We start from the raw sequence: 19,975 nt of genomic DNA on the forward strand, positions 1-19,975 counted from the left end.
TAGCTAATAAGCACCAATCTTACTGGTAGCAGCTGTCATCAATAAACTATAAAGAAAAAAGCTCAAAAAAAAAAAGTGACTCAAGTACAAGTGTGCATGATTAAGCAAACTGGGATGAGGAAAGACTTGAGCTAGCTTGTCTCACAACAGAGTCGAAGTCAGATGACATTTAACAATTATTTAGTAGGTTTTAAAAATAACAAAATAACTTCCAACCTATATCTAAGGAAAAATAAAAGAATCACAATAGAAAGCTTTATACTTATTTCACAACACCTTAACTGTATACAGCCAACAATAAAGTAAGAGTTGGTACGAAAATTTCCATCCTCCCCAAAAGAAACTTCATTAAAAGAAAGTTACTTGGTTGCCTTCTGTTTGCAACAACTCCTGTTTTTCTTCTGGATTTCTTTTCTGTTCAAATCTTTGAATAAATTCACAGTCTTCACCTGAAATCATCTGACCTCTGAAAAACAAAACATGAAACCGTAAGTAACTTGAACAGTAAATTGGAAATAACTGTACTGAGTTCACATGGCAAGGCTTTGTTAGAAGGGGACTGCTTGGGTGGCTCCTATGAGAAGACCCCAGAAGTGGTCCCCATGTCAGACAGAGCCAGTTCCAGCCAGCTCCAGGACAGACCCACTGCTGGCCAAACCTGAGCCACTCAGTAATGACAGCAGCACCTCTGTGATAACATATTTAAGGAATAAGAACTGCCGTGCAACAGCAGCCATGAGAGAGGACTGAGAATATGTGGAAGAAACAATTCTGCAGACTGCCAGACCAGCGCACAAGGAGGGAGATGAGGTTATTCACGTGCTAGAGCAAAGATTCCCCTGCAGCCTGTGGTGAAGACCACGGTGAGGCAGCTGTCCCCCTGCAGCCCATGGAGGTCCTAGGCGGAGCAGAGATCCACCCACAGTACACAGAAGACCCCCATGCCAGAGCAGGAAGATGTGCCTTACAGGAAACCTGCATGGACTGCAGTTTTCTTGCAGGACCTGTGACCTCAAGGGTGATGTATGCTGGAGCAGGCCATCCCTGAAAGACTGGAATCTGCAGAAAGGATCCATGCTGCATGAGTTTGTGAATGAGCATAACTCATGGATTAGACACCTCAGGATGAAGCAGGGGAAGAGAGGAACAGCAGAGACTGTTATGAACTGACCACAGTCTCCACACCTCATTCCCCTACACCAACTCAAAACAAGGAGGCAGAGAAGTTGGAATGAAGTTGAGCCTGGGAAGAAGGGAGAGGGTAAGGGGTGGTTTTTAGATTTTTTCCTATTTTTCATTAACCTACTCAATTTATCAGCAATAAATTAATTTCATTTCACCAAGTAGAGCGAGCCTGTTTTGCCCATGATGGTAAGCGGTCAGTGATCTCCCTATCCTTACACCTCAGCCCCAGAGCTTCTTCTCATGTATTTTCCCCTGTTCTTTTGATGGAACAAGTGTGTCCTGTCCTGATGGGCACCTGGTGACCAGTGAATGTCAACCCACCATACAAACCTTGTTTTCTTCATCTTGAGCTATCATAGAATCATAAAATGGTTTGGTTTGGAAGCAACCTTGAAGGTCATCTGACTCCAACCCCTCAGCCATGGGCAGGGATGTCACTTACAAGATCAGATTGCTCAGGGCCCAATCCAACGTGGCCTTGAACACCTCAAAGGATAAAGCAGCCACAACTCTCTGGGCAACCTGTTCCACTGCGTCACCAACCTTACAATGCAGAATTTCTTCTTAACATCTAATCTAAACCTGTTGTTTCAGTTTAAAACCACTGCCCTTCGTTCTGTCACTATATGCTCGTACAAAAAGTCTCTCTCCCTGCTTTTCGTAAGTGCTGTTAAAGTGCTGGAAGGTCTCCCCAAAGCCTTCTCTTCTCCAGGCTGAACAGCCCCAGCTCTCTCAGCCTGTTTTTGCAAGAGAGGTGCTCCAGTCCTCTGACCATGTTTGTGGCCCTCCTCTGGACCTGCTCCAACAGTTTCATGTCTTTCTTGTGCTGAGGACCCCAGAGCTGAATGCAACATTTCAGGTGGGGTCTTGCAAGGGCAGAGTAGAGGGGATACAGTATCAACCATATCACTTTACCAATGCTGTATCCCACAACAAATGTAAAGGGCTCCTTTCCACAAAGGGTCTCATGTAAAAGAATTTAAAACTAATGGTGGAATAATCTCTCAAAAGTCTTCCCTATGCATCGCCTCTGAACAACATTCTCTAAACAGTTTTTAAACTTCCAGGGGCTGAATGCAATGTCAATGGTAAGAACTGAAATACGTACAGCTATCATGTTATGCCAAAATTGTAATACATAACATGAATAACAGTCTAATCCAACCAAGAAATAAGTGCCGAAAACCAAAATTAATTGTTACTTTAAGTTTGCCATAAGCACTGAAGAAAATTGTAGGGAGAACAGAGATCATGGTTCCTAATTTATTTTTAGCTTTCACTAATTACATTTTGAGTTTTTCCTGGCAGTTTAAAAACTGATATGCATGCAAGTTCATCCAAACACATAGCAAGGGGGCTTGATATAGTGAACTGCTATGGACATCTATAAGCCACCATATGTCTACTCAATGTTCTCTTCAACTTAATATTCAAGTAGTTACTGCCATCATCAGTGCTATTTCAGAAAGCTGTTGATGCAGCTGAAGAGTCAGACTTGCAGAAAACTTGCAGAAAACTACTGGGGTTTTTTTATAATACAAAACTTCACATCACAAGAAATAAAAAACTTGTCCAAATAGTATAGTCAGGTACTCTTCAGGTAAGAAAAGTAATTTTAAATCAAGTAGTCCTAAACATATCCAAGATTTTAATAGGTGACTAGCTTTACTAGGTAATACCAGGAGGGCTTCATCTATACAAAAGTCACAGGGGATGAAAGCACTAGATATTCCTGCTTCAGTTACTTCCAAGATTAATCTCCTCTTAACATTTCCACTGAATGAAATGCCTCTTCCACTTTGCAAAGCTATGTAGCATGGACTCTTCACCCACCTCTTCCACATTCAAGGTCAGTTTTCAGATGTTCCATGACTAGAGATTACATTAAAATCATTGTAAATTTTACAGGAAGTGTTCACTTATTTTTTTAACTGGATCACCTGGATTCTTGAAATAGAGAAATAAGACCTACAGTGTGCTCTTTTCTTTCCTCTTATTTAAATGATTATGTCTTGAGTTTGGCCTCATCACAGAGCCATCTTTTACCTATTTACTATGCAAGCAAAGAACAGAAGTAGTCCAGTGCCATGTGTGCTATTCCGGTATTCCCACTGCTTAGTTAGAGATATCTTCATATGCACTGAGGAAAGGCAATCAAGATTTATTAGATTCAAGATTCATAAAGCCAGTGGTAGGGTAGTCCTTGCCCAACTTCTGCTAAAACTTAACTAGTTATAAATGAATGATATGTGATTAGCCAATGATGACCATGCTGCTACCATGCCTTTTAGACTGACCTAGGTTCTTTCTTGCCTATTAAGGATGAATTTGAATAGTTACGGAAAGATGTGGACAATTCATCTGCCACAAATACCACATTTAAAGACTCGTAAGGGGAGGTCTCTTTTGTTTCAAATAATGCTGACCAAGCCAGGGACTAATGGGTCATACTGATGCCATGAAGATTTTTGCCTTTTCTTTTTTTACCCCTGTTATACCTTTTTACAGCTTCTGTATTCCTAGTGCTTTTTGCCTACATTCTTGGACTTGTTTGTTAAGCTAAGAGACTAAACATTTTAGAAGCTTCGTAGCTGGGGATCAGTGTGCCCCAGACCCCAAGGTCCTCTCCAGAACATATTCTGTAAACCAAGATAGAACCATCCAGGGGAAGATTCCTTGGGGAGGGGGGGCTCATTTGAGCTTCTCATTGGGGAATCTTTGATAGATATGCTAATTAGCAAAGCCTATAATGTTATACCCAATGTTGGGAGGACAAGGAGAGGAGGAGAGACACAGAGACACAGGGAAAGACTCGGCGGAGTGCATCTCGATGCATATGACCTGGACGTGTACACCTAAGGATCCTTAAAAATAAATACCAAGGTAAAATCCCTTTTCCCCTTCTAACCGTGTATGCCTCTTGATTTTAAGACCAGGAAAAGGCACCAATACTGATACAAAAGTAACCAGATAAGCTGCTTGTTTATAAGAATATTGCCATTTATGAAACACTTCAAAGATGACATAAGATGAACCCTTAATTTTCAGCTTTAATGTTGGAGAAAGCCTCAGCCCATGAAGACAGATGCTTCTTTACACTCAAGCTATTAGAAGAGGTCTGCCAACTGAAAAGGAAAAAAGCTTTCAAGCTTTCGCTTTCATCCTACATTAGGCCACAGGAAAAAAAGAAAAAAAGATGTGGGGATTGATATTGCTATGAGAAAAAAAAGACATTAAGATTTACTCTTTATTGCTTTGTTATCACCATTCAAAAAGACATCTTCCAACCCATACAAAACATTACAAGGGATCTGACAGCTTTTTCAACAAGCTTTTAATATTTTATGAAGGAACTCATACATCTGATTAATAGTTTTTAGTAATTTCAAATGCATCTATTTCCATTCACCTCATTTTAAAATTGAAATAACTGATTATACAGTAAACCTTAACCAGTGGCACAGAGAGAAGAAAAACCAACCAAAAAACATGAGAAAGTGCAGAGCAGCCTCAGACAGTTGATACTGTGTCCCATGATGCTATTACACATTTTCCTCATCCCCTGTTGAAAGCAACAGAAATTTCCCTGCACCCTCTAGCAAACAAGTAACCAAAGCCTCCCTCCATCCCTCTTCCTAGCACCCATTTAATTTGTTATTTTCCAGGATGTGTCTACAGTCTTTTGCCAAGACAGAAGTCACTTTGAGCTTCAGCTGTGTCTTGGTTTCAGCTGGGATGGTTAATATTCTTCCCAATAGCTGGTACAATTCTGTGTTCTAGATCTAGTATGAATTCTTTATTCTTTTTTTCCCCTTCCTTTTCTGTCCTATTAAAGTATCTTTATCTCAACATATGAATTTCCCCTTTTTTTTTTGTCCTGTCTGAGCATATCAGGTTTAGGTCAAGAACCCTGTAAGTGCCTTTCAAAGCTCTATGCCTGAGATACCAGGACCTGCCTTTGAGAGCACTCGCTAGAGGAGACAAAACTGAAACTCTAAGATTTAGAAAGCATGAATTTGCAAGACCACAATTTTTAAATCCTCCTGACCTCTCAATATGATTCAGAAGCTTGTGATTCCTTCTTTAATTATGCATTTCCTCCAGCAACTCCTGTTCCTTTTTTGTTTGTTTTTTTGAATGATTTAACAAAAGACACTCTGGAGGTTAGGGTATTTTTGTTTGGTTTTTACCTTGTTTTGGGTTTTTAATATAAAAAAATGACTACATCTGCAGCAAATACGAAGCTCATATGAAGCCATCATGTCGAGGCATAATTTCTTTTATCCAGATATCTACGGTAATTTGCATGTACCTAGAGACAGTAAATTTATCTAACTGCTCAACAGTTTTAGCACTACAAAATTAAAACAGTAAAACGGACTGAACGTACTCTACAAAACTCAACCAGATTAAAAAAAAAACCAAACAAACAACAAAAAACCCAGAAAACCACCCCCCCACATGCTACAAATTAAGAAACTTCTATATTTCCTCTAAGACAAGACTGACTTTTAAAGTCTGAGATATTTAACCTGCTTTAGAAGGTTTTTCCACCCCAGGAAAATAGAATATAAATTTTAGCATCAGAATTCACAAACATGCATGTGAAGTATTTGAAAACACACAGGAAACTGTGTACAAATCATCCACCAGATATCTCACCTGATTAAATAAAAAGTATTGTCAAATGCTGTGTATCTAGAAAACCTACAGTGCAGTAAGATGCAAGTTAAACTCTGAAACTAGTTCATTTTTTCATAGAACTCATTTATTACCCTAAGAAAGCCAACCCAAACAAAATCTGCTTCAAGCAAGCCAACACACCTGGCATTCCAACACCCTGAGGCAAATGCTGAAAGCAATCACACAGTGTACAACAGCAACTGCATTTTCAACTCACAGAGGGCATCAGCACCTCTAAACTGCTGCAAGTCTCAAGATCCAAAGGCAGCGAAGTCCATACAGAACTAATGACCTCAACTACATTTAGTTTCCAGAACACAGGCAGACCTACAAGTCACCTTCCACTGTTGCAAGCTTTGTTACTTTCTTCTCCCTCAGACACAGACCCTAGCTGGAATCCAATACAAAGAAAGGATAAATTTTAGCACCAGAAAACAAATTATCTTTTTCTACAGCCGAGTTTTGTAAGGAGCAGTGAACACACTGGCAAGCTGATAATATATACAATTGTCATATCTAAGTATTTCCCTTTTACACCAACAGTATACAGAAAAAACATCAGAAGTCAGCAGTTGTGTGTTAGTGTAGTTTGATATTTAGTTTACAGTGACAACCTTCAGAGGTGGAATAAACACTATGTCAGTTAATCTTCAGCTTGAATTGCCTCTACAAGAAAAGTCAGGCTAGTGAAGTCTGACCAACTACTAGTAAGCCATTTTGCTTTTTCACTGAAGGACAGAGAAAGCAGGAAAAAACTTCAGAATGCCCTTCTGTGTGACCCGAACTCCAATGCCATAGCAAGTGATGCAATCTTTAAAGCACCATTATACACATGCAACTGCCACAGCCAGAGGGGAAAGAAATTTCATCAGAATTTCTTGTGAAGTTCTTTAACTTCAACTACATAGGTACTATCTATAGTTTCTTCAACTATATAAATACTATCTCTAGTTGAAGGAGCATAAATTATGTCACACCTGAGTTGCTGTGTTAACTTAGGGAAAACAAAAATATTTCCTCTAATTTAAAAACATCTGATGACTTGAAGTAATGCCTTCATATATTTATATGCAAATTTACCACAATAAGTGCACAGACTGCCAGAATAAGGAGCTCAAAAGAGAACTGTCCTTCCAAGCACTTGATTTTCTTTCTGCTCTACAAACCAGACCAAACCAAACCACTCTGAGGCTGAGCTTTAAGGGATTTCTTGGAAAGTCGGTCAGTGCAGCTATATTGATTCATTTCTGGAATGAAACACATTATTAAATGAGTGGAAACTACTTTCTTTGATGCACCTGTTAGAGGCAGGTCAAAGACACCATCACATCCAAACCTGTCCATTGTAAAAAGGACATGTCCTAAACAAGGTATGAGTTTACTTCCTTTGGAAGCACCAAAAGTTCTGTTGATGTTTTCCAATCATTAATTATAAGGAACCTCATCAGCCAAAGAACTAGTTATCTTCAAGATGTTCCACAATCCCTCTGGAACCATTTAAGTCAATCCTTGAAACCAACTTAGCCAGACAGCCAGGCTGTTACCAGTAAATACAAGACAAAAAGATGACATTTATTTCAGAGCAGTAAAGAGAGCACACTGTTATTGACATACAAAGGGCACCAAGCATCAAAAAGTCTCACTCCTCCTCTCACAGGATCACAAGCAACAAGCCAGGTGCACTACAGTAGCCTCCAAATCCTAGCTAATTCAAAGAGAGGAAATATTCCACTTTCATAGATTCCAGAACAAAACAAAGTCAAATTCTACAGGTAAAATCTGAAAAAGAACCCTGCCTTCTGGTCAAAAGAAGTTATATAAAAAATTTGCTGCCACATTTACAAACAAAACTCCCTGTTTCTTATATTCCACCAGAGAAAGATAATCCCAAGAATGAATGACATTTTTTAACAGCAGACCACATAGTCAAACAAATAATACTACATAAATGCAACTCCTTTTCAAATAGAACCATCCCCTATATTAACAAAAGCAACAGATTTTTCTCACCAGCCCTACAGAACCACTAGAGAAGCAGTGAAAGACTCTCATATTCGCTTCCATGAACAGTGAACAACTGTACTCCCACTTTCATCCTGAGTAAGTGCAAACAAGCTGTTCACTGTCACTAGGACAGCACAGGAACAGCTGTTCAGGTATCCTTGGGACACACTTCCTATCAGATAAGAGGGCACAAAGTAACAGCAAAAGCCCCTTATATTGTTTGAAAAGTGCTTGGGAGCTGCCACTGTCAGGTTACCACCCCAGCCTTTCTCTTTTGCTTGCAAAGCCACTGAGAACCACACTATACACTGACTAGTGAAAGTCTGCTTCTTGTTCCCTTTACCTACCTCGCCCATAAACCTTTTCCTTAGCTTGTCCCTATGTCCTCTTAGGACAATACTTCTCTTGCTTCTCCTAGTGCCATCATATCCATGCCAAAGGAAACTCTAAACTTGCCTGGAACAGCAGCACAGCTTTCCCCAGACTGAAGTATTTGTTTCAGCCTGCTCCCCAATTTACTTGTTTCAGCTGTCCTCCAGAATTATTCTTCCTTTACTTAACATACAGCTTATTTTCCTGGACTACTACTCCAGTTTTGCTAGCACAATTTGTATTCCCACAAAAAGCACTTCAGCAATAGACATATCATACCTACACTTAAGACAACGATTACTGTAAACTCTTCTTAATTCAGCAGTCCTCTAATAAGGCTACAACTGAGACCGGTGTTTGAATTATGAGGAAAAAACCCAGACAGTTTTACCACACATTTGTGCAAACCTATACTATTTGCTATTACAGCATTCAGTTGACAAAAGTAGAGTTCCCCTTCTGGTAAAAAGACTGCAGAAAATTTTCCACATTTAACATAGACATTTCCCAACTACTTCCACACAGACAGAACATCCTCCACTGCAACGTAATGCTCCACTCTGTCTAACACTTAAGAGGGGAAAAGAATGTGGAAAGTTTTTACTTACTGGAGATACGACTGCCAGTTTACTTTGTTTGCCCGAACTTCAGCAGCTTTGGCAGCAATGATGTTTGTTGGGACAGCAGCATCTACAGCACCTCGGATATCCATCTTGACTGATAATTAAAATGTACCTAGAAATGCAAGTCAGACTTGAGACCTCTTATTAAACAGCAGAGTATTTGTTCAACAGTTTAAAGAAATAAAAAGAAAAATCTGTTTCCAGGTGTCCCATTTATTAACACTGTACTAGGCAGTTTCTGAAAAATCAAAGTTTTATAAAGCATTTAAAATGTGGCTTATTGGAAACAAACAAAAATAAGCCATACCTACACACTCAACTGTAACCAATCACAAGTTCGCTAAAATAAAAGACATAAACCGTTACTAAATAATTCCCAGTCTTGTGAATCCTTAAACAATGAAATTAAGTTATTTGAATTCAAGTGGCTCTTCTGCAACATCCAAGTAGCTGTACAGATAAGAGAAGCTGTCTTCTTTCCAAATCATGTTTCCAGGGTTAAAATTCAGGGCATATCTTCCCTACCCACCCCCCCCCCCCCCCCCCCCCCCCGCCACACACATTAGGACTGATTTACTTCAGGAATTTGTCTAAGAGTATTAGAAACATGCGAACTACAACTTCAGGAGAAAAACCCAGATGTATATAAATTAAAACCATGCTACACAGACTAACAAGAAAACCAAGATCATTAGTGTACAGAAAGCAAACTGAAAAATAAATATGAACAGCTGCTCTTCATCAGGATATATCACATAACCAGTCAGTGACCTTCACCACTTCTTTCCCCTTCCTTTATGGTTTTAATCTCCACCCGACTTTGATGCCAAAACAAGAAGTGTGTTTGCAGAGACTTCAGACCCAGCTAGAGCTGGAGTTCCTTACAACCTAAACTGCACCCAGCCTCTCCATGCAGCCTATTTCTGGACTGTTCTGGCCCTCCTTACAGAGAAAGCAAGAGCAAACTGGCACATTCAGGCCCATGCCTGGCAAGCACACCTCGCTTGTATGACTAAAGGAAAACACAGCTCTAACAAAAGGAAGAAAAAAAATGAGGAACTATCCTGGGCAAACAGAGCAGGAAAAATGTCCTCACTTTGAAACCACTTCTATGAGCAGACACGCACACAGACGGCATCACTATGTCCTTCAATGACCACTGAAGGTTTCCAGGCTCTTACTGACCCACCCAGAGCCCTTTAAACACCGCCCGAGGGCAGAGTAGGTAACAGCGGTTTCAGGAGCTGCAGTTACGCCGAAGGCGACAGGCGCCTGGGACAGGGGTAGACCAGGCACGGTCCTGCCGCTCCCTGCACAGGCTCACCGGCACGGCCGCCTCCCGAGGGGCCCGGCAGAGCCCAGACCCTCGGGGAAGCAGCGGAGCCGTCTGCACCCCCCGGGCCCGCCAAAGCCCCCGTGAGACCCCGTGCGGCAGCACATCCTGACCCCAGGACCCACCCCGCCAGGGCCCGGGGCAGCTCCCACTCACCGCAGGGGCGCGCAGGCGGTGGGGGCCGCGCAGAGAGGGAGTGAGAGGAGGAAAAAGAGCGAGAGGAGGCCGCGGGCACCCCCGGACAGCACCGCGCACCCGACGGCCCCGGCGCTGCCGCTGTCATGTGACGCCGTTCACGTGAGCGCGACGGCGGCCTGCGCGGGACAGCCCGCCCCGCCCGCGCCTGCCCGCCTCCCGCCGTGGGACTGCGGGGCTGTGCCGGCGTAGCCGTATACGCGTATTTAGAGCGCATAAATATACACGTTTATATACCTATACATATCATAGAGCTGTACGATAGGTTGGGTTGGAAGAGACCTTTAAGATAGTTTGATTCCAACCCCCCGTAGGTGCAGCCCAGGACAGGGTTGGCTTTCTGGGCTGTGAGTGCACACTGCTGGGTCATGTTGATCTTCTTGTCAACCAACACCCCCAAGTCCTTCGCCTCAGAGCTGCCCTCAACCCATTCTCTGCCCAGCCTATATTTGTTCTTGGGGTTGCCCTGATCCACATGGAAGACCCGTGTATAAGTATATGATTTTATACAGGGGATCTAATCCCGTCCTGGGAAGACAGGCTAAAGCATGTGCCCACAGGTTCCCACCTGTGCTATTGGCTACAAGAAGTGGCTCAGCGTTTCCAAAGAGACGGCGCGAGTCTGGCTGGGAAGGGCTGAGAGGGTCCCCTCGGCGCTGCCCCCCAGGACGAGCTCCTCCTGGTTCCCGGGAAGATCCCTGGGCCTCTGCCCTGCCCCCCACACGGGTGAGGGGCCGCCGAGCTCGGGCGGGAGCCATGGGAGGTCAAAGGGCTGGGGAGATAGCGGGCAGTGGGCCTGGCGCTGAAATGCCTCCTTGAGCTCTGCATTGTTTTTCCAGGACCCAGCATTTTCTTGCTTTCTGCCTCCCATGCTGCAGTGGAAATGCAGAGGTTGCTCTTTCCTGCAACTGTGAAGCAGGCAGGCGTTCCTGGGCCCCTGTGCCTGGCTGCCTGTGGTGGCTGTGCTGTGCTGTGCCAGCCCTCAGTCTGTTGTGTCACAGCTCCAGGGTGGGCATCAGGGTCACACCATTTACTTCCTCCCAAGTCGTATCTCAATGGAAAATACACCCTGCACAACTCCTTTGTTTTTTAGAAAGTATCTTATATACATTGCGCTTTGCCTCTGCAGGCAAAAGGTGCAGGAAGCTTTAGACTAAAAGCCCAAGTGTTTCAGAACCTACGGGCTTAAACTTCCATGTTTCTGATAAAAAAATACCTCATTGCATTCAGTTGCTGAGTGAGGTTTTCCAGTCATGCTGTGCTGAAGTGCCAGAAATGATCCTGATAAGTCATTCTGCTAACATATAAGAAGAAAACAAAAATAATCAGGGTTTTGTGTGAGCAGATCAAGACAGCCAATGTAGAGCTGGCTTAGAGCTGGTCTACTGCTAACTTAATTTTTCTAGACTCTGTATTTTCCATTTAGAGGGTACACTGTTCTTTAAATTATGCCTAGCCAGTATCTCAATAGGAGGAGGTTTTTTTAAATCACGGACAGTTGTCGTTACTGTGCCACCGATTTATATTTCCTCCATGGAATTTTTCTCTTAAAATGGGTCTTCCTTCATACCACAAAAAAACTGTTGATTTCTTCGTAACACAAGCAAAAATCCCAGGTACAGTTCAAGTAAGAGCATTTGCATTTCTTTATGCTTCATCAGAAGAAAGCTCCCTAAGCCTTGTGCACACTCTGTGTCATCTAGTCTGTAATAAATACATCCATTAATGTGATTCTGTGGATTACCAAACATGTGAGATTTGAAGATTTAATCTAACAAATGTTTGTTCTTGCACATTGCTTACTTACAGTGATAAGAAATGCTGGCACAACTCCTGATCTCTAGCATAGAAATCTCCACACAATTTTGAATAAAAATCTGTTACTTTGAAAGTTTATTTGAATATGATTTTTGCTTCATAGCTGAGAGTTAGAATTTGGCCTTATGTTAACCAGTTCCTCTTTTAAAAAAGTGTTTGTAATTTCTGTCCTCTGGCATTCAGTATTTCCTGCTTCTGCTCTGCCTGTTTATGGCATGCCTCACTTGCCACTCCCTTTGAATCCAGCATCAGGCATCTGGAATAAACATATTCACCTTTTCCACAGTTGTTTCAAATCACATTACTGATGATGATACATATGGCTCTACCCATTTTAGAAAGAAACCAAAGCCAAAGATCTTGCAAGATGAACAGAACAAGGTTTGAAGCTTTTAAAATGCAATTTGCATAATGAAGGTATGTGCTGGTTTTGGCTGGGATTTAATTAGTTTTCTTTAAGGTGGCTAATGTGAGTTTTGATATGTTTTGATTTGTGCTGGAAACAGGGATGTTTTCATTACGGCTGAGCAGGACTTGCACAGTGCCAAGGCCTCTTCTGCTTCTCACTCCACTCCACCAGTGAGCAGGCTGAGGGTGCACAAGGACTTTGGGCAAGACACAGCCAGGACAGGTGACCCCAACTGACCAAGGGGATATCCCACACCATATGGCATCATGCTCAGCATATAGAGCCGGAGGAAGAAGAAAGAAAGGGAGATACTTGGATTGATAGTGTTTGTTTTCCCAAGTACCTGTTGTGCATGATGGAGCCCGACTTTCCTGGGGATGGCTGAACACCTTCATGCCAAAGGGAAGTGGTGACTTAATTCCTTGTTTTGCTTTGCTTGCATGAGCAGCTTTTGCTTTCCCTATGAAACTGTCTTTACCTCAAACCATGAGTTTTCTCACTTTTACTCTTCCATTTCTGTCCATTCCATGGGGGGAAGTGAGCCAGCAGCAGCTTGGTGCTTAGTTGCCAGCTGGGGTTAAATCACAAGAAGGCTTCAAAGGCCTGTACAGTGATCCTACAAGCTACCATTCAGCCCTCGTCTAGCTAGAGGCACATCAGGCTTTGCTTCTGTGAAACTTCCTCAGTTGTCCCCAGTGGTACTTCTGCTCCAACCTCAAACTGTCCCAGCACTGAAAACACTTATGACTTCGTGTGTTCTCTTACCTAGGCCAGGTATGGTATTCTTCCATCTTCACCCTTCCAAGCTCAGTTCAATAGTTTAGGTAAACCCTTGGAAATTGGATCAGCACCTCTTAATGTGCATTTCCAGCTGCCAGTTTTAAGACACAGAGTTGCTCCCTACCATGTGCTCCTATGTCTAGCAGGGTCATGTCCTGAATTCTTTCTTAGGCATGCAAAGCCATTTCTTCTGCCACGAAACACCTATTTCATGGAAATCATCCAAAAAGCTGTAGTCTACTTTGCCCAGCATATTTCTCCCAGCCCTTTAGCACACTTCTGGCTTAACTGAAGAGTACCACAGTACTCTGTCTGAACCTGAGCACAGGTATGCACAGGACTGTGGTTCTCTCACTTGTGGCTCCTGCTTCCAATATTATTTCAGTGCCTTGCTGTAAGCAGGGAATAATAAGTTCATGGGTTCAATTTGGTGCCCAATGTGATCTCTTGTTTGGAATATGCATTAGGTTGTCAGTGGTCTTTTTTTTATAGCAGACTTTTTTTGCCTAATTCCACTACCTGCAAGAGTCTAGCACCATCCATTCAGCCTGGAGTTTGGCTAAAAGAAGATGGATTGCTATTTGCAGTCAAAATTTTGATACTACAGCGGGATAGTCATTTGTCTATAGAAAAGAAATTTTGAAAGGTATGATTTGGCACGTTGAGTTCATCATAAATTGCAGACTCTGGCTTTACTATTCATTTCCCAGACTACAGTAAAAAATATTTCCCTATAACTTTATGTAACCTTGGAGTGAGGCACAATCGTTGAAAGTATGCAACTACTGAATTAGCAGAAAGGCAAAGAGGGGAGAAATAATTGTAATAGGAATTACTTTTTGTTTTTTTTTTTTTAACATGAATTCCAGGGGGTATTTAAGGAACTATGAAAGCACAACATCTGTGCCAAGCAAGGTAATAGAACCTCTAGCAGAGGAATCAAATTAGTAAACCCAATGTACCATGTTAAAGATTGCAAATAAGACATTGTTCCTGAATATACCTATATAAAGATCTATTTTATTTACATACTCTTCTATGCCATGAAATGGAATAAATGCAAAACATTAACAAAGAGTCCCTATAGCTCAGTAAGGGACAGTCATGTCTCACCTCTGCAGGGTTCTTCATGTGTATACACAAGGTGTGTAAGGTGTGGTGAACAACTTTCCTGGGCTTTAAAAGGGAGACCTGTGCACTGATTCACAGCTCATGAGTGAGATACATACAGCAGAGGGTAGAAAGAAATTAGCAGCTTTCACAGTACAGAAGAGTCTTCAACAGAGTGCAAAAAGCGTCTGGTTGGAGTCCGTTCTGTTCAGCACACTCAGAAATGTTTGAGAAAGGAGGTAAATGGTGTAGTGAAAACTTTACTGGTGACAGTGTTACTCCTTTGACAAGTGCACAGTGGAATTGTGAACCACCTTGTCAGAGGATGGTGGGTAAGCTACCAAGACTCACATGTGCTCTTGTCCCCCATCTTCAAACACTTGGGCACAGCTGAAAATTTGCACCAGTGCGAGTGCCATGAGGCACTCTCTGTGTGAAGGAACTTCATTGCATTGCAAGGGAAAGCTTTGAGAAAGGAAAACATTGTATAGTCATTACAGGAGCCTGTCTTGTGTGCCACTACAACAGCAAGAGGCAATTCTCAGCAACTAATTACAAACTAAGTACAAACCCATCCTGTGTCATCAGTTTGGAGCATCCCATGGTGCCTTATTCATGCTGGTTGGTTCTCTGGATCTAGCTAAAGGTAATGACTGTAAAAGTGCTGTGTGCCTATTTTTTGGAAAGCATCTATCCTTTAGGAGTCAGGTGCGCTAAGCTGTTCTTATTTAGCTATTTTTGGTCATTGGTGCGCATCAGTGCTTGCCCATTAACTTCTGGCAATGCAACTTCACTTGAAGTTGCTATGTTTAGATGACTTTATTGATGTGTGAAACAGAGTGAAAAGTGAAAAGCACATCAGCATGCAGGAATAAAAGTCATCAGTTTCCTGGATCACAAAGAATAAGAATGCTCAATAGTTTAATACTAGAAAATTAATGCAGATGAGTCACCCTCACACTAAAACTACAGACAGCTGGATCTTGAGAGTGTTTTTCTGTTCTCCTTTCTTTTTTGTAATAAGAACAATGTATCATTGTCTATCACATATTCTCCAAATTACAGAAGTGTTTTGCACACCTGCTATTTAACCTTTCAGCATTCTGTATATCACCTAGCTCCTGCCTGTCTGCACAAGTATTTAACATGTGTAGAAGAAAATGCTTTGAAAGTTTATCCAAGCAAAACATGCTTAGAAGGTTAGGAAAATGAACACACTTCTCTAATTCAAAAAATGTTAAAGAGTAGATTTTTTTTCTCTCCTGTTTAATTGTGGAGGGTTATGGAAGATGCCTTCTTGCATGGAAACAGAAGTGATTTTTCAATATGAGGAGATGTGGAGCACTTCACTAGATGTTTTTCCTGAGTAATTATAGCAAGATTGGCCCATTGTGAACTGGATTTTTACTGCTTCATCTGTCTTTGTTTTCTCCTCTTATTTTATCTTTGTTTTATTGTGTGTGTCATGATGGGAGAACATTATTTTGTGAGTATCTTTTTTAACAAGTAACTCCTGCTTCCTGCAGCCAGTATGGACTTACGTGACTTCTAGGTCATTGAACTTGGATCATTTTTTCTTTTAAATTAATCATATTCTGGCCCAAAGGATCTGGCAAAGCTAATATGCCATAGTTGTGCATATGTTATAACAGGCAACCTTCTGATTGCTCCACCACCTCTTTGAAATTAGGTTTTACATGCTCAGGGAAGGAACAACACACAACTTATCTGCAATAGGAGTGGTCTTTTTGAAAGAAAAATAAACTAACATTTTATTGTAATAAATACATATTCTATTTTTCCCCCTAGTATAGTAGAAAAATGCTGTAATGCCAGAAAATTGGAAGTCAAGGACTGAGCAAAAAGAGAAACAGAAAGGCCAGTGCAATACTGTTTGTAGCCTTGAGAAATAATGCATCTGGGGTTAAAATAGTAGAGTGTATTACTTTAGGGAGGAGGGACAAGTGTCTCATGAACATGCACTTCTGTATTGAAAGCTGAAGAGTCTCCGAGTCTCCAGCCACTCTTTGAGCCTACAGCATCTCCTTCTCTCACCATCAGTCTCTTTTGCTTTGTGCCAACAGCTTTTATCTGTACAAGGGAGTCCACGTGCAGAAGGAAATGTAGAAGGAGTGCTCTTCTCTCAGAAATCACAACAGTACCAGGTGAAGAAAAGCTCATCTCTGGGTTAAAATAAAAAATGTTTAATAAAAATAAGAAATAAAAAAAAAGGAAATGCTGAGCTGCCCAGTGCTGCTGATGGTAAGCAACTCTGCCAAAGTCAACTTATTGCTGGAGCTTACGCTACAGCTTTCTGTGCCGGAGCTTACTGTACAATGACTTCTAGTGCAATCCACCTCATCAAGCCTCATTGTTCATAGTTTTTCTCCTCAGCATTTACTGGATTTCTCTGAAAAAAGGACAGAAATGTGACCAAGACAGCTCTTCTCACAAGAGGTACTGTGTGGGCAGATGTGTTAGATCTACCTTGTATCTACAATGCTGAGTTGTCAAAACTTTGGACTCTTGGTAGAAAAAAAATTGTTGGGTTAGACGTATTTTTCAACTTGAAAAAAGATGTAAACATTAGCAAGTGAATGTTGGCAAAAACCTGGCAGCCCTCTATATAGCTAGGAGAAATAATCTATTAATAATCTACCTGGAGCCTTAGTCTTTATAGTTCATGTGTCTCTATCCTGAGGCATGGCTGCGGCTCGTCTGCTGTTTTCACTGGCACTGCAAGGGTTACCAGCAGGCCATCTGTTCAGCCAGTGAGGAAAAGCATGTGATTGACAGGTACCACTGACCTAAGACAGACATCTCCATTTCCTGCTGCCTGCAGAGTATAACTGCATGCTGAGTTCCTTCTTCTTTCAAGTTGTAAATGAAATACATTCACTCTGAGATGATAACAAGTATCTCAATGGTTGCTACAGCTTGTTTCTCTGACATGTTCAACCACTATGTGCTTGTCTTTCTCCCTTGCAATTTACTAAAACCTACAAAGTTGTAAATCTAATCTCTAAGCTGGCACATGCTGAGGGGATGAGACACTGCAGTTATCTGAGGGCAGATAATCCTGTTTGTCTCCAGAACTGTGGAGGCTGCAGGAAGAACTGGCAAGCTGCAAGAGGCCCGGACATTTGTCCATTGGTGTAAGGACAAGCAATCTTTATGTTGTTATCATTCAGCCCAATGTCTGGGATTTGGTTTAGTTTCATCATTAAGTATAAGTGGTGCTTTTCCAAGAAAGTTCATCGTAAAATTTGATTCAGGAACAGCCTTTTTATTTCTCAATGTGGAGGCAAGTTGTGCTCTACTTCAGGACTCACAGCTACCATGCAGACAACTGTCAAGCAAAGGAGAACCTCCAGAATGAAGATGAAGCAGATATTAAAGCTGCACAGTGGATTTTCAAGGTAAGAAAAAAAATGCAGGATTGGTTATTCAAATGTCCTGTAGGAGGGGGTGAAAGGGTGTATATGGAAAGGAGGAGAAACAAAACATTAATGTCATGAATAATATCCATAAGTTTATCACCAAGATATCACTATTCACTTAGTTTTCATTTATTTCTGAGCCTCATCCCCTGCCCTCTGTTCCTCAGTGTGCTGCAACCACAGTGACAAAGGAGGTGGTGATCCGCCTTCCCACTGTCTTTTGCTTTCAAAGAACGTATTAAACACATCCATCTAACTCACAAAAATTATTCATGTTTTGTGAAGCTAATCCATTACTAAAAGGGTGAGGGAAAATATGTTGCTTCATGGTGTTTAGACACTGAAGAAGTCTGCAGTTTTTACTGATACTATGTCAGATGGTTTTTATTGATAGTTGACAAAAGAAGATATGCCAAAGAAATCAAACACAGCATAATACTGAAGTTCATTAGGAAGTTACAGTAAATCTGCTTTAGTGAACCTGTAGAGTATTCCTCAATTAAAAACAACAGCCTTGTATCTTGTAGATTTTTTCAAAAGCCTGAAAACTGCCTGAGGGGTGAACTGATATTATTTATGGGGAGAAGCACACTCCTATGCAGCACAGCAAGAGAGACAAATGCAAGAAACTGTATCTTATTAAAGCTTTGGGGCAAAAGTGGTGCACCCTGGTGCATGATAGGGAAAACAATGTCATAGCAAAGTCCTGCACTCTTGGAACCACAAAAGTTGTCTTTTTTCAACTTAGAACCAGTGTAGAAAGGGGCTGCAGGCATGCAGTTGAGTTCATTGGCAGGGTTGGTGAAAGCCAAGACAGGGGAAGAAGCCATTCCCAATTCCACATCTGCCTTACAAAGATTCAAGTTAAAGCAAGAATTGACCTCTCAATTTCCTTAGCCAAAGCATATTCATTTCCAAGAGGGCATTTCATCTGAATTATAGGAATACACTCATCAGAAATCCTAAATGACTTTCATTGGTTTTGCTGAGAGGAAATGCTCAGCCTGCTTTGATACTATCAGAAAACTGTTTCTGATAATGAACAAAGTACACTCTATTCAGAATTTCGTGTCGTTCTGTCTTGTTATCTAGCTTGTTATGGCACATGAGCCTGGGGACTTTCTGACCCTCTTGAAGGCAAAAGGGTTTTTTTCACAGGCCCAGTGGCTCCTGAAGTTAACCATTGACAGTCATAGTTTCTGAAACCCAGATACTGAATTCTTCATAACTCATGTCCCCAGTTATTTCTCATTTAGCCATCCTTTAATTCACTCCAGGTGAATTGTTCCCTTCAGCTTGCTAATTGCTCTTGCAGTCATCACCTAAATTTGTAGTTTGTTGCTGAGTCTCTGAGAACATGGTGCACAGGACTGAGTCAGCAACCTCACAGAGGACAACTTCTCTCTCTATACTGCAAAGGTTTTATCTACAGAGGGACATAAATGCTACTGGAAGGTTCAGAGCCAGCTACTGCCGCAGTTCCTTTAACAGCAACTTCCCTTCTCCTGCTTGCTATCTGTCCCATGTGCTTTGTTTAGTGTGGGAGCTTGGGTGGCTTGGACGGTCGGGACGGACGGAGACGAGAGATCTCTGAAGTCAGATCTTGGAACACAGGCGGTTTATTGCAAAGGGCGGGGGTACAGGGGTACTGCTTAGAGCTGCCAGACTCAGCTTGGAGCAGGCCCAGGAGAGCAAGAGAGTAAGCAGGTAAGTAAAGAGAGAGAGAGAGAGAGAGGAATGAGAGTGAAGAAGAAGTAGAAGTGATGAAGTCCTGGTTACAATACAATAAATCATCTTCTGTACTGAATATTCTAATTGTCACTAACCAATCTAATACAAGATACAAATCCTATAGCATTTACATACAGCCTATAAGAGTTCTTATATTACCATAGAGTGTTACATCTTAACTTCTAAAAACTACTCTTTGGACCCCTTCTGCTGAGCTAGTAGGGTCTGCTCTGACCCTTGGACCTGCCTGCAAGCAGAGGGTATTGTTCCATCAAGAGGGGATTACCTTCAG

At 41.7% G+C, this 19,975-nt stretch overlaps 2 protein-coding genes across 2 annotated transcripts in view; one reads left to right on the plus strand and one right to left on the minus strand.

The window, feature by feature from the left end:
- The window catches only part of ATP6V1H (ATPase H+ transporting V1 subunit H), a 52,430-nt gene extending 41,919 nt beyond the window's left edge, over positions 1-10,511 (minus strand). Inside the window, exons 1-3 of the mRNA XM_032125216.1 lie at positions 10,357-10,511; positions 8,853-8,979; positions 364-466 (exon numbers count right to left, since the gene is read on the minus strand). Of these exons, the coding sequence (XP_031981107.1) occupies positions 364-466; positions 8,853-8,956 (207 nt within the window). The 5' untranslated portion in view covers positions 8,957-8,979; positions 10,357-10,511. The remainder of the gene's footprint in view (positions 1-363; positions 467-8,852; positions 8,980-10,356) is intronic.
- Positions 10,512-17,589: 7,078 nt separating this feature from the next.
- RGS20 (regulator of G protein signaling 20) overlaps positions 17,590-19,975 on the plus strand; it is a 36,158-nt gene continuing 33,772 nt past the window's right edge. Inside the window, exon 1 of the mRNA XM_032125248.1 lies at positions 17,590-17,931. Coding sequence (XP_031981139.1) covers positions 17,809-17,931 — 123 coding nt within the window. The 5' untranslated portion in view covers positions 17,590-17,808. The remainder of the gene's footprint in view (positions 17,932-19,975) is intronic.

This window comes from Corvus moneduloides, chromosome 1, assembly GCF_009650955.1.
Source record: "Corvus moneduloides isolate bCorMon1 chromosome 1, bCorMon1.pri, whole genome shotgun sequence".
Lineage (NCBI taxonomy): Eukaryota > Metazoa > Chordata > Aves > Passeriformes > Corvidae > Corvus > Corvus moneduloides.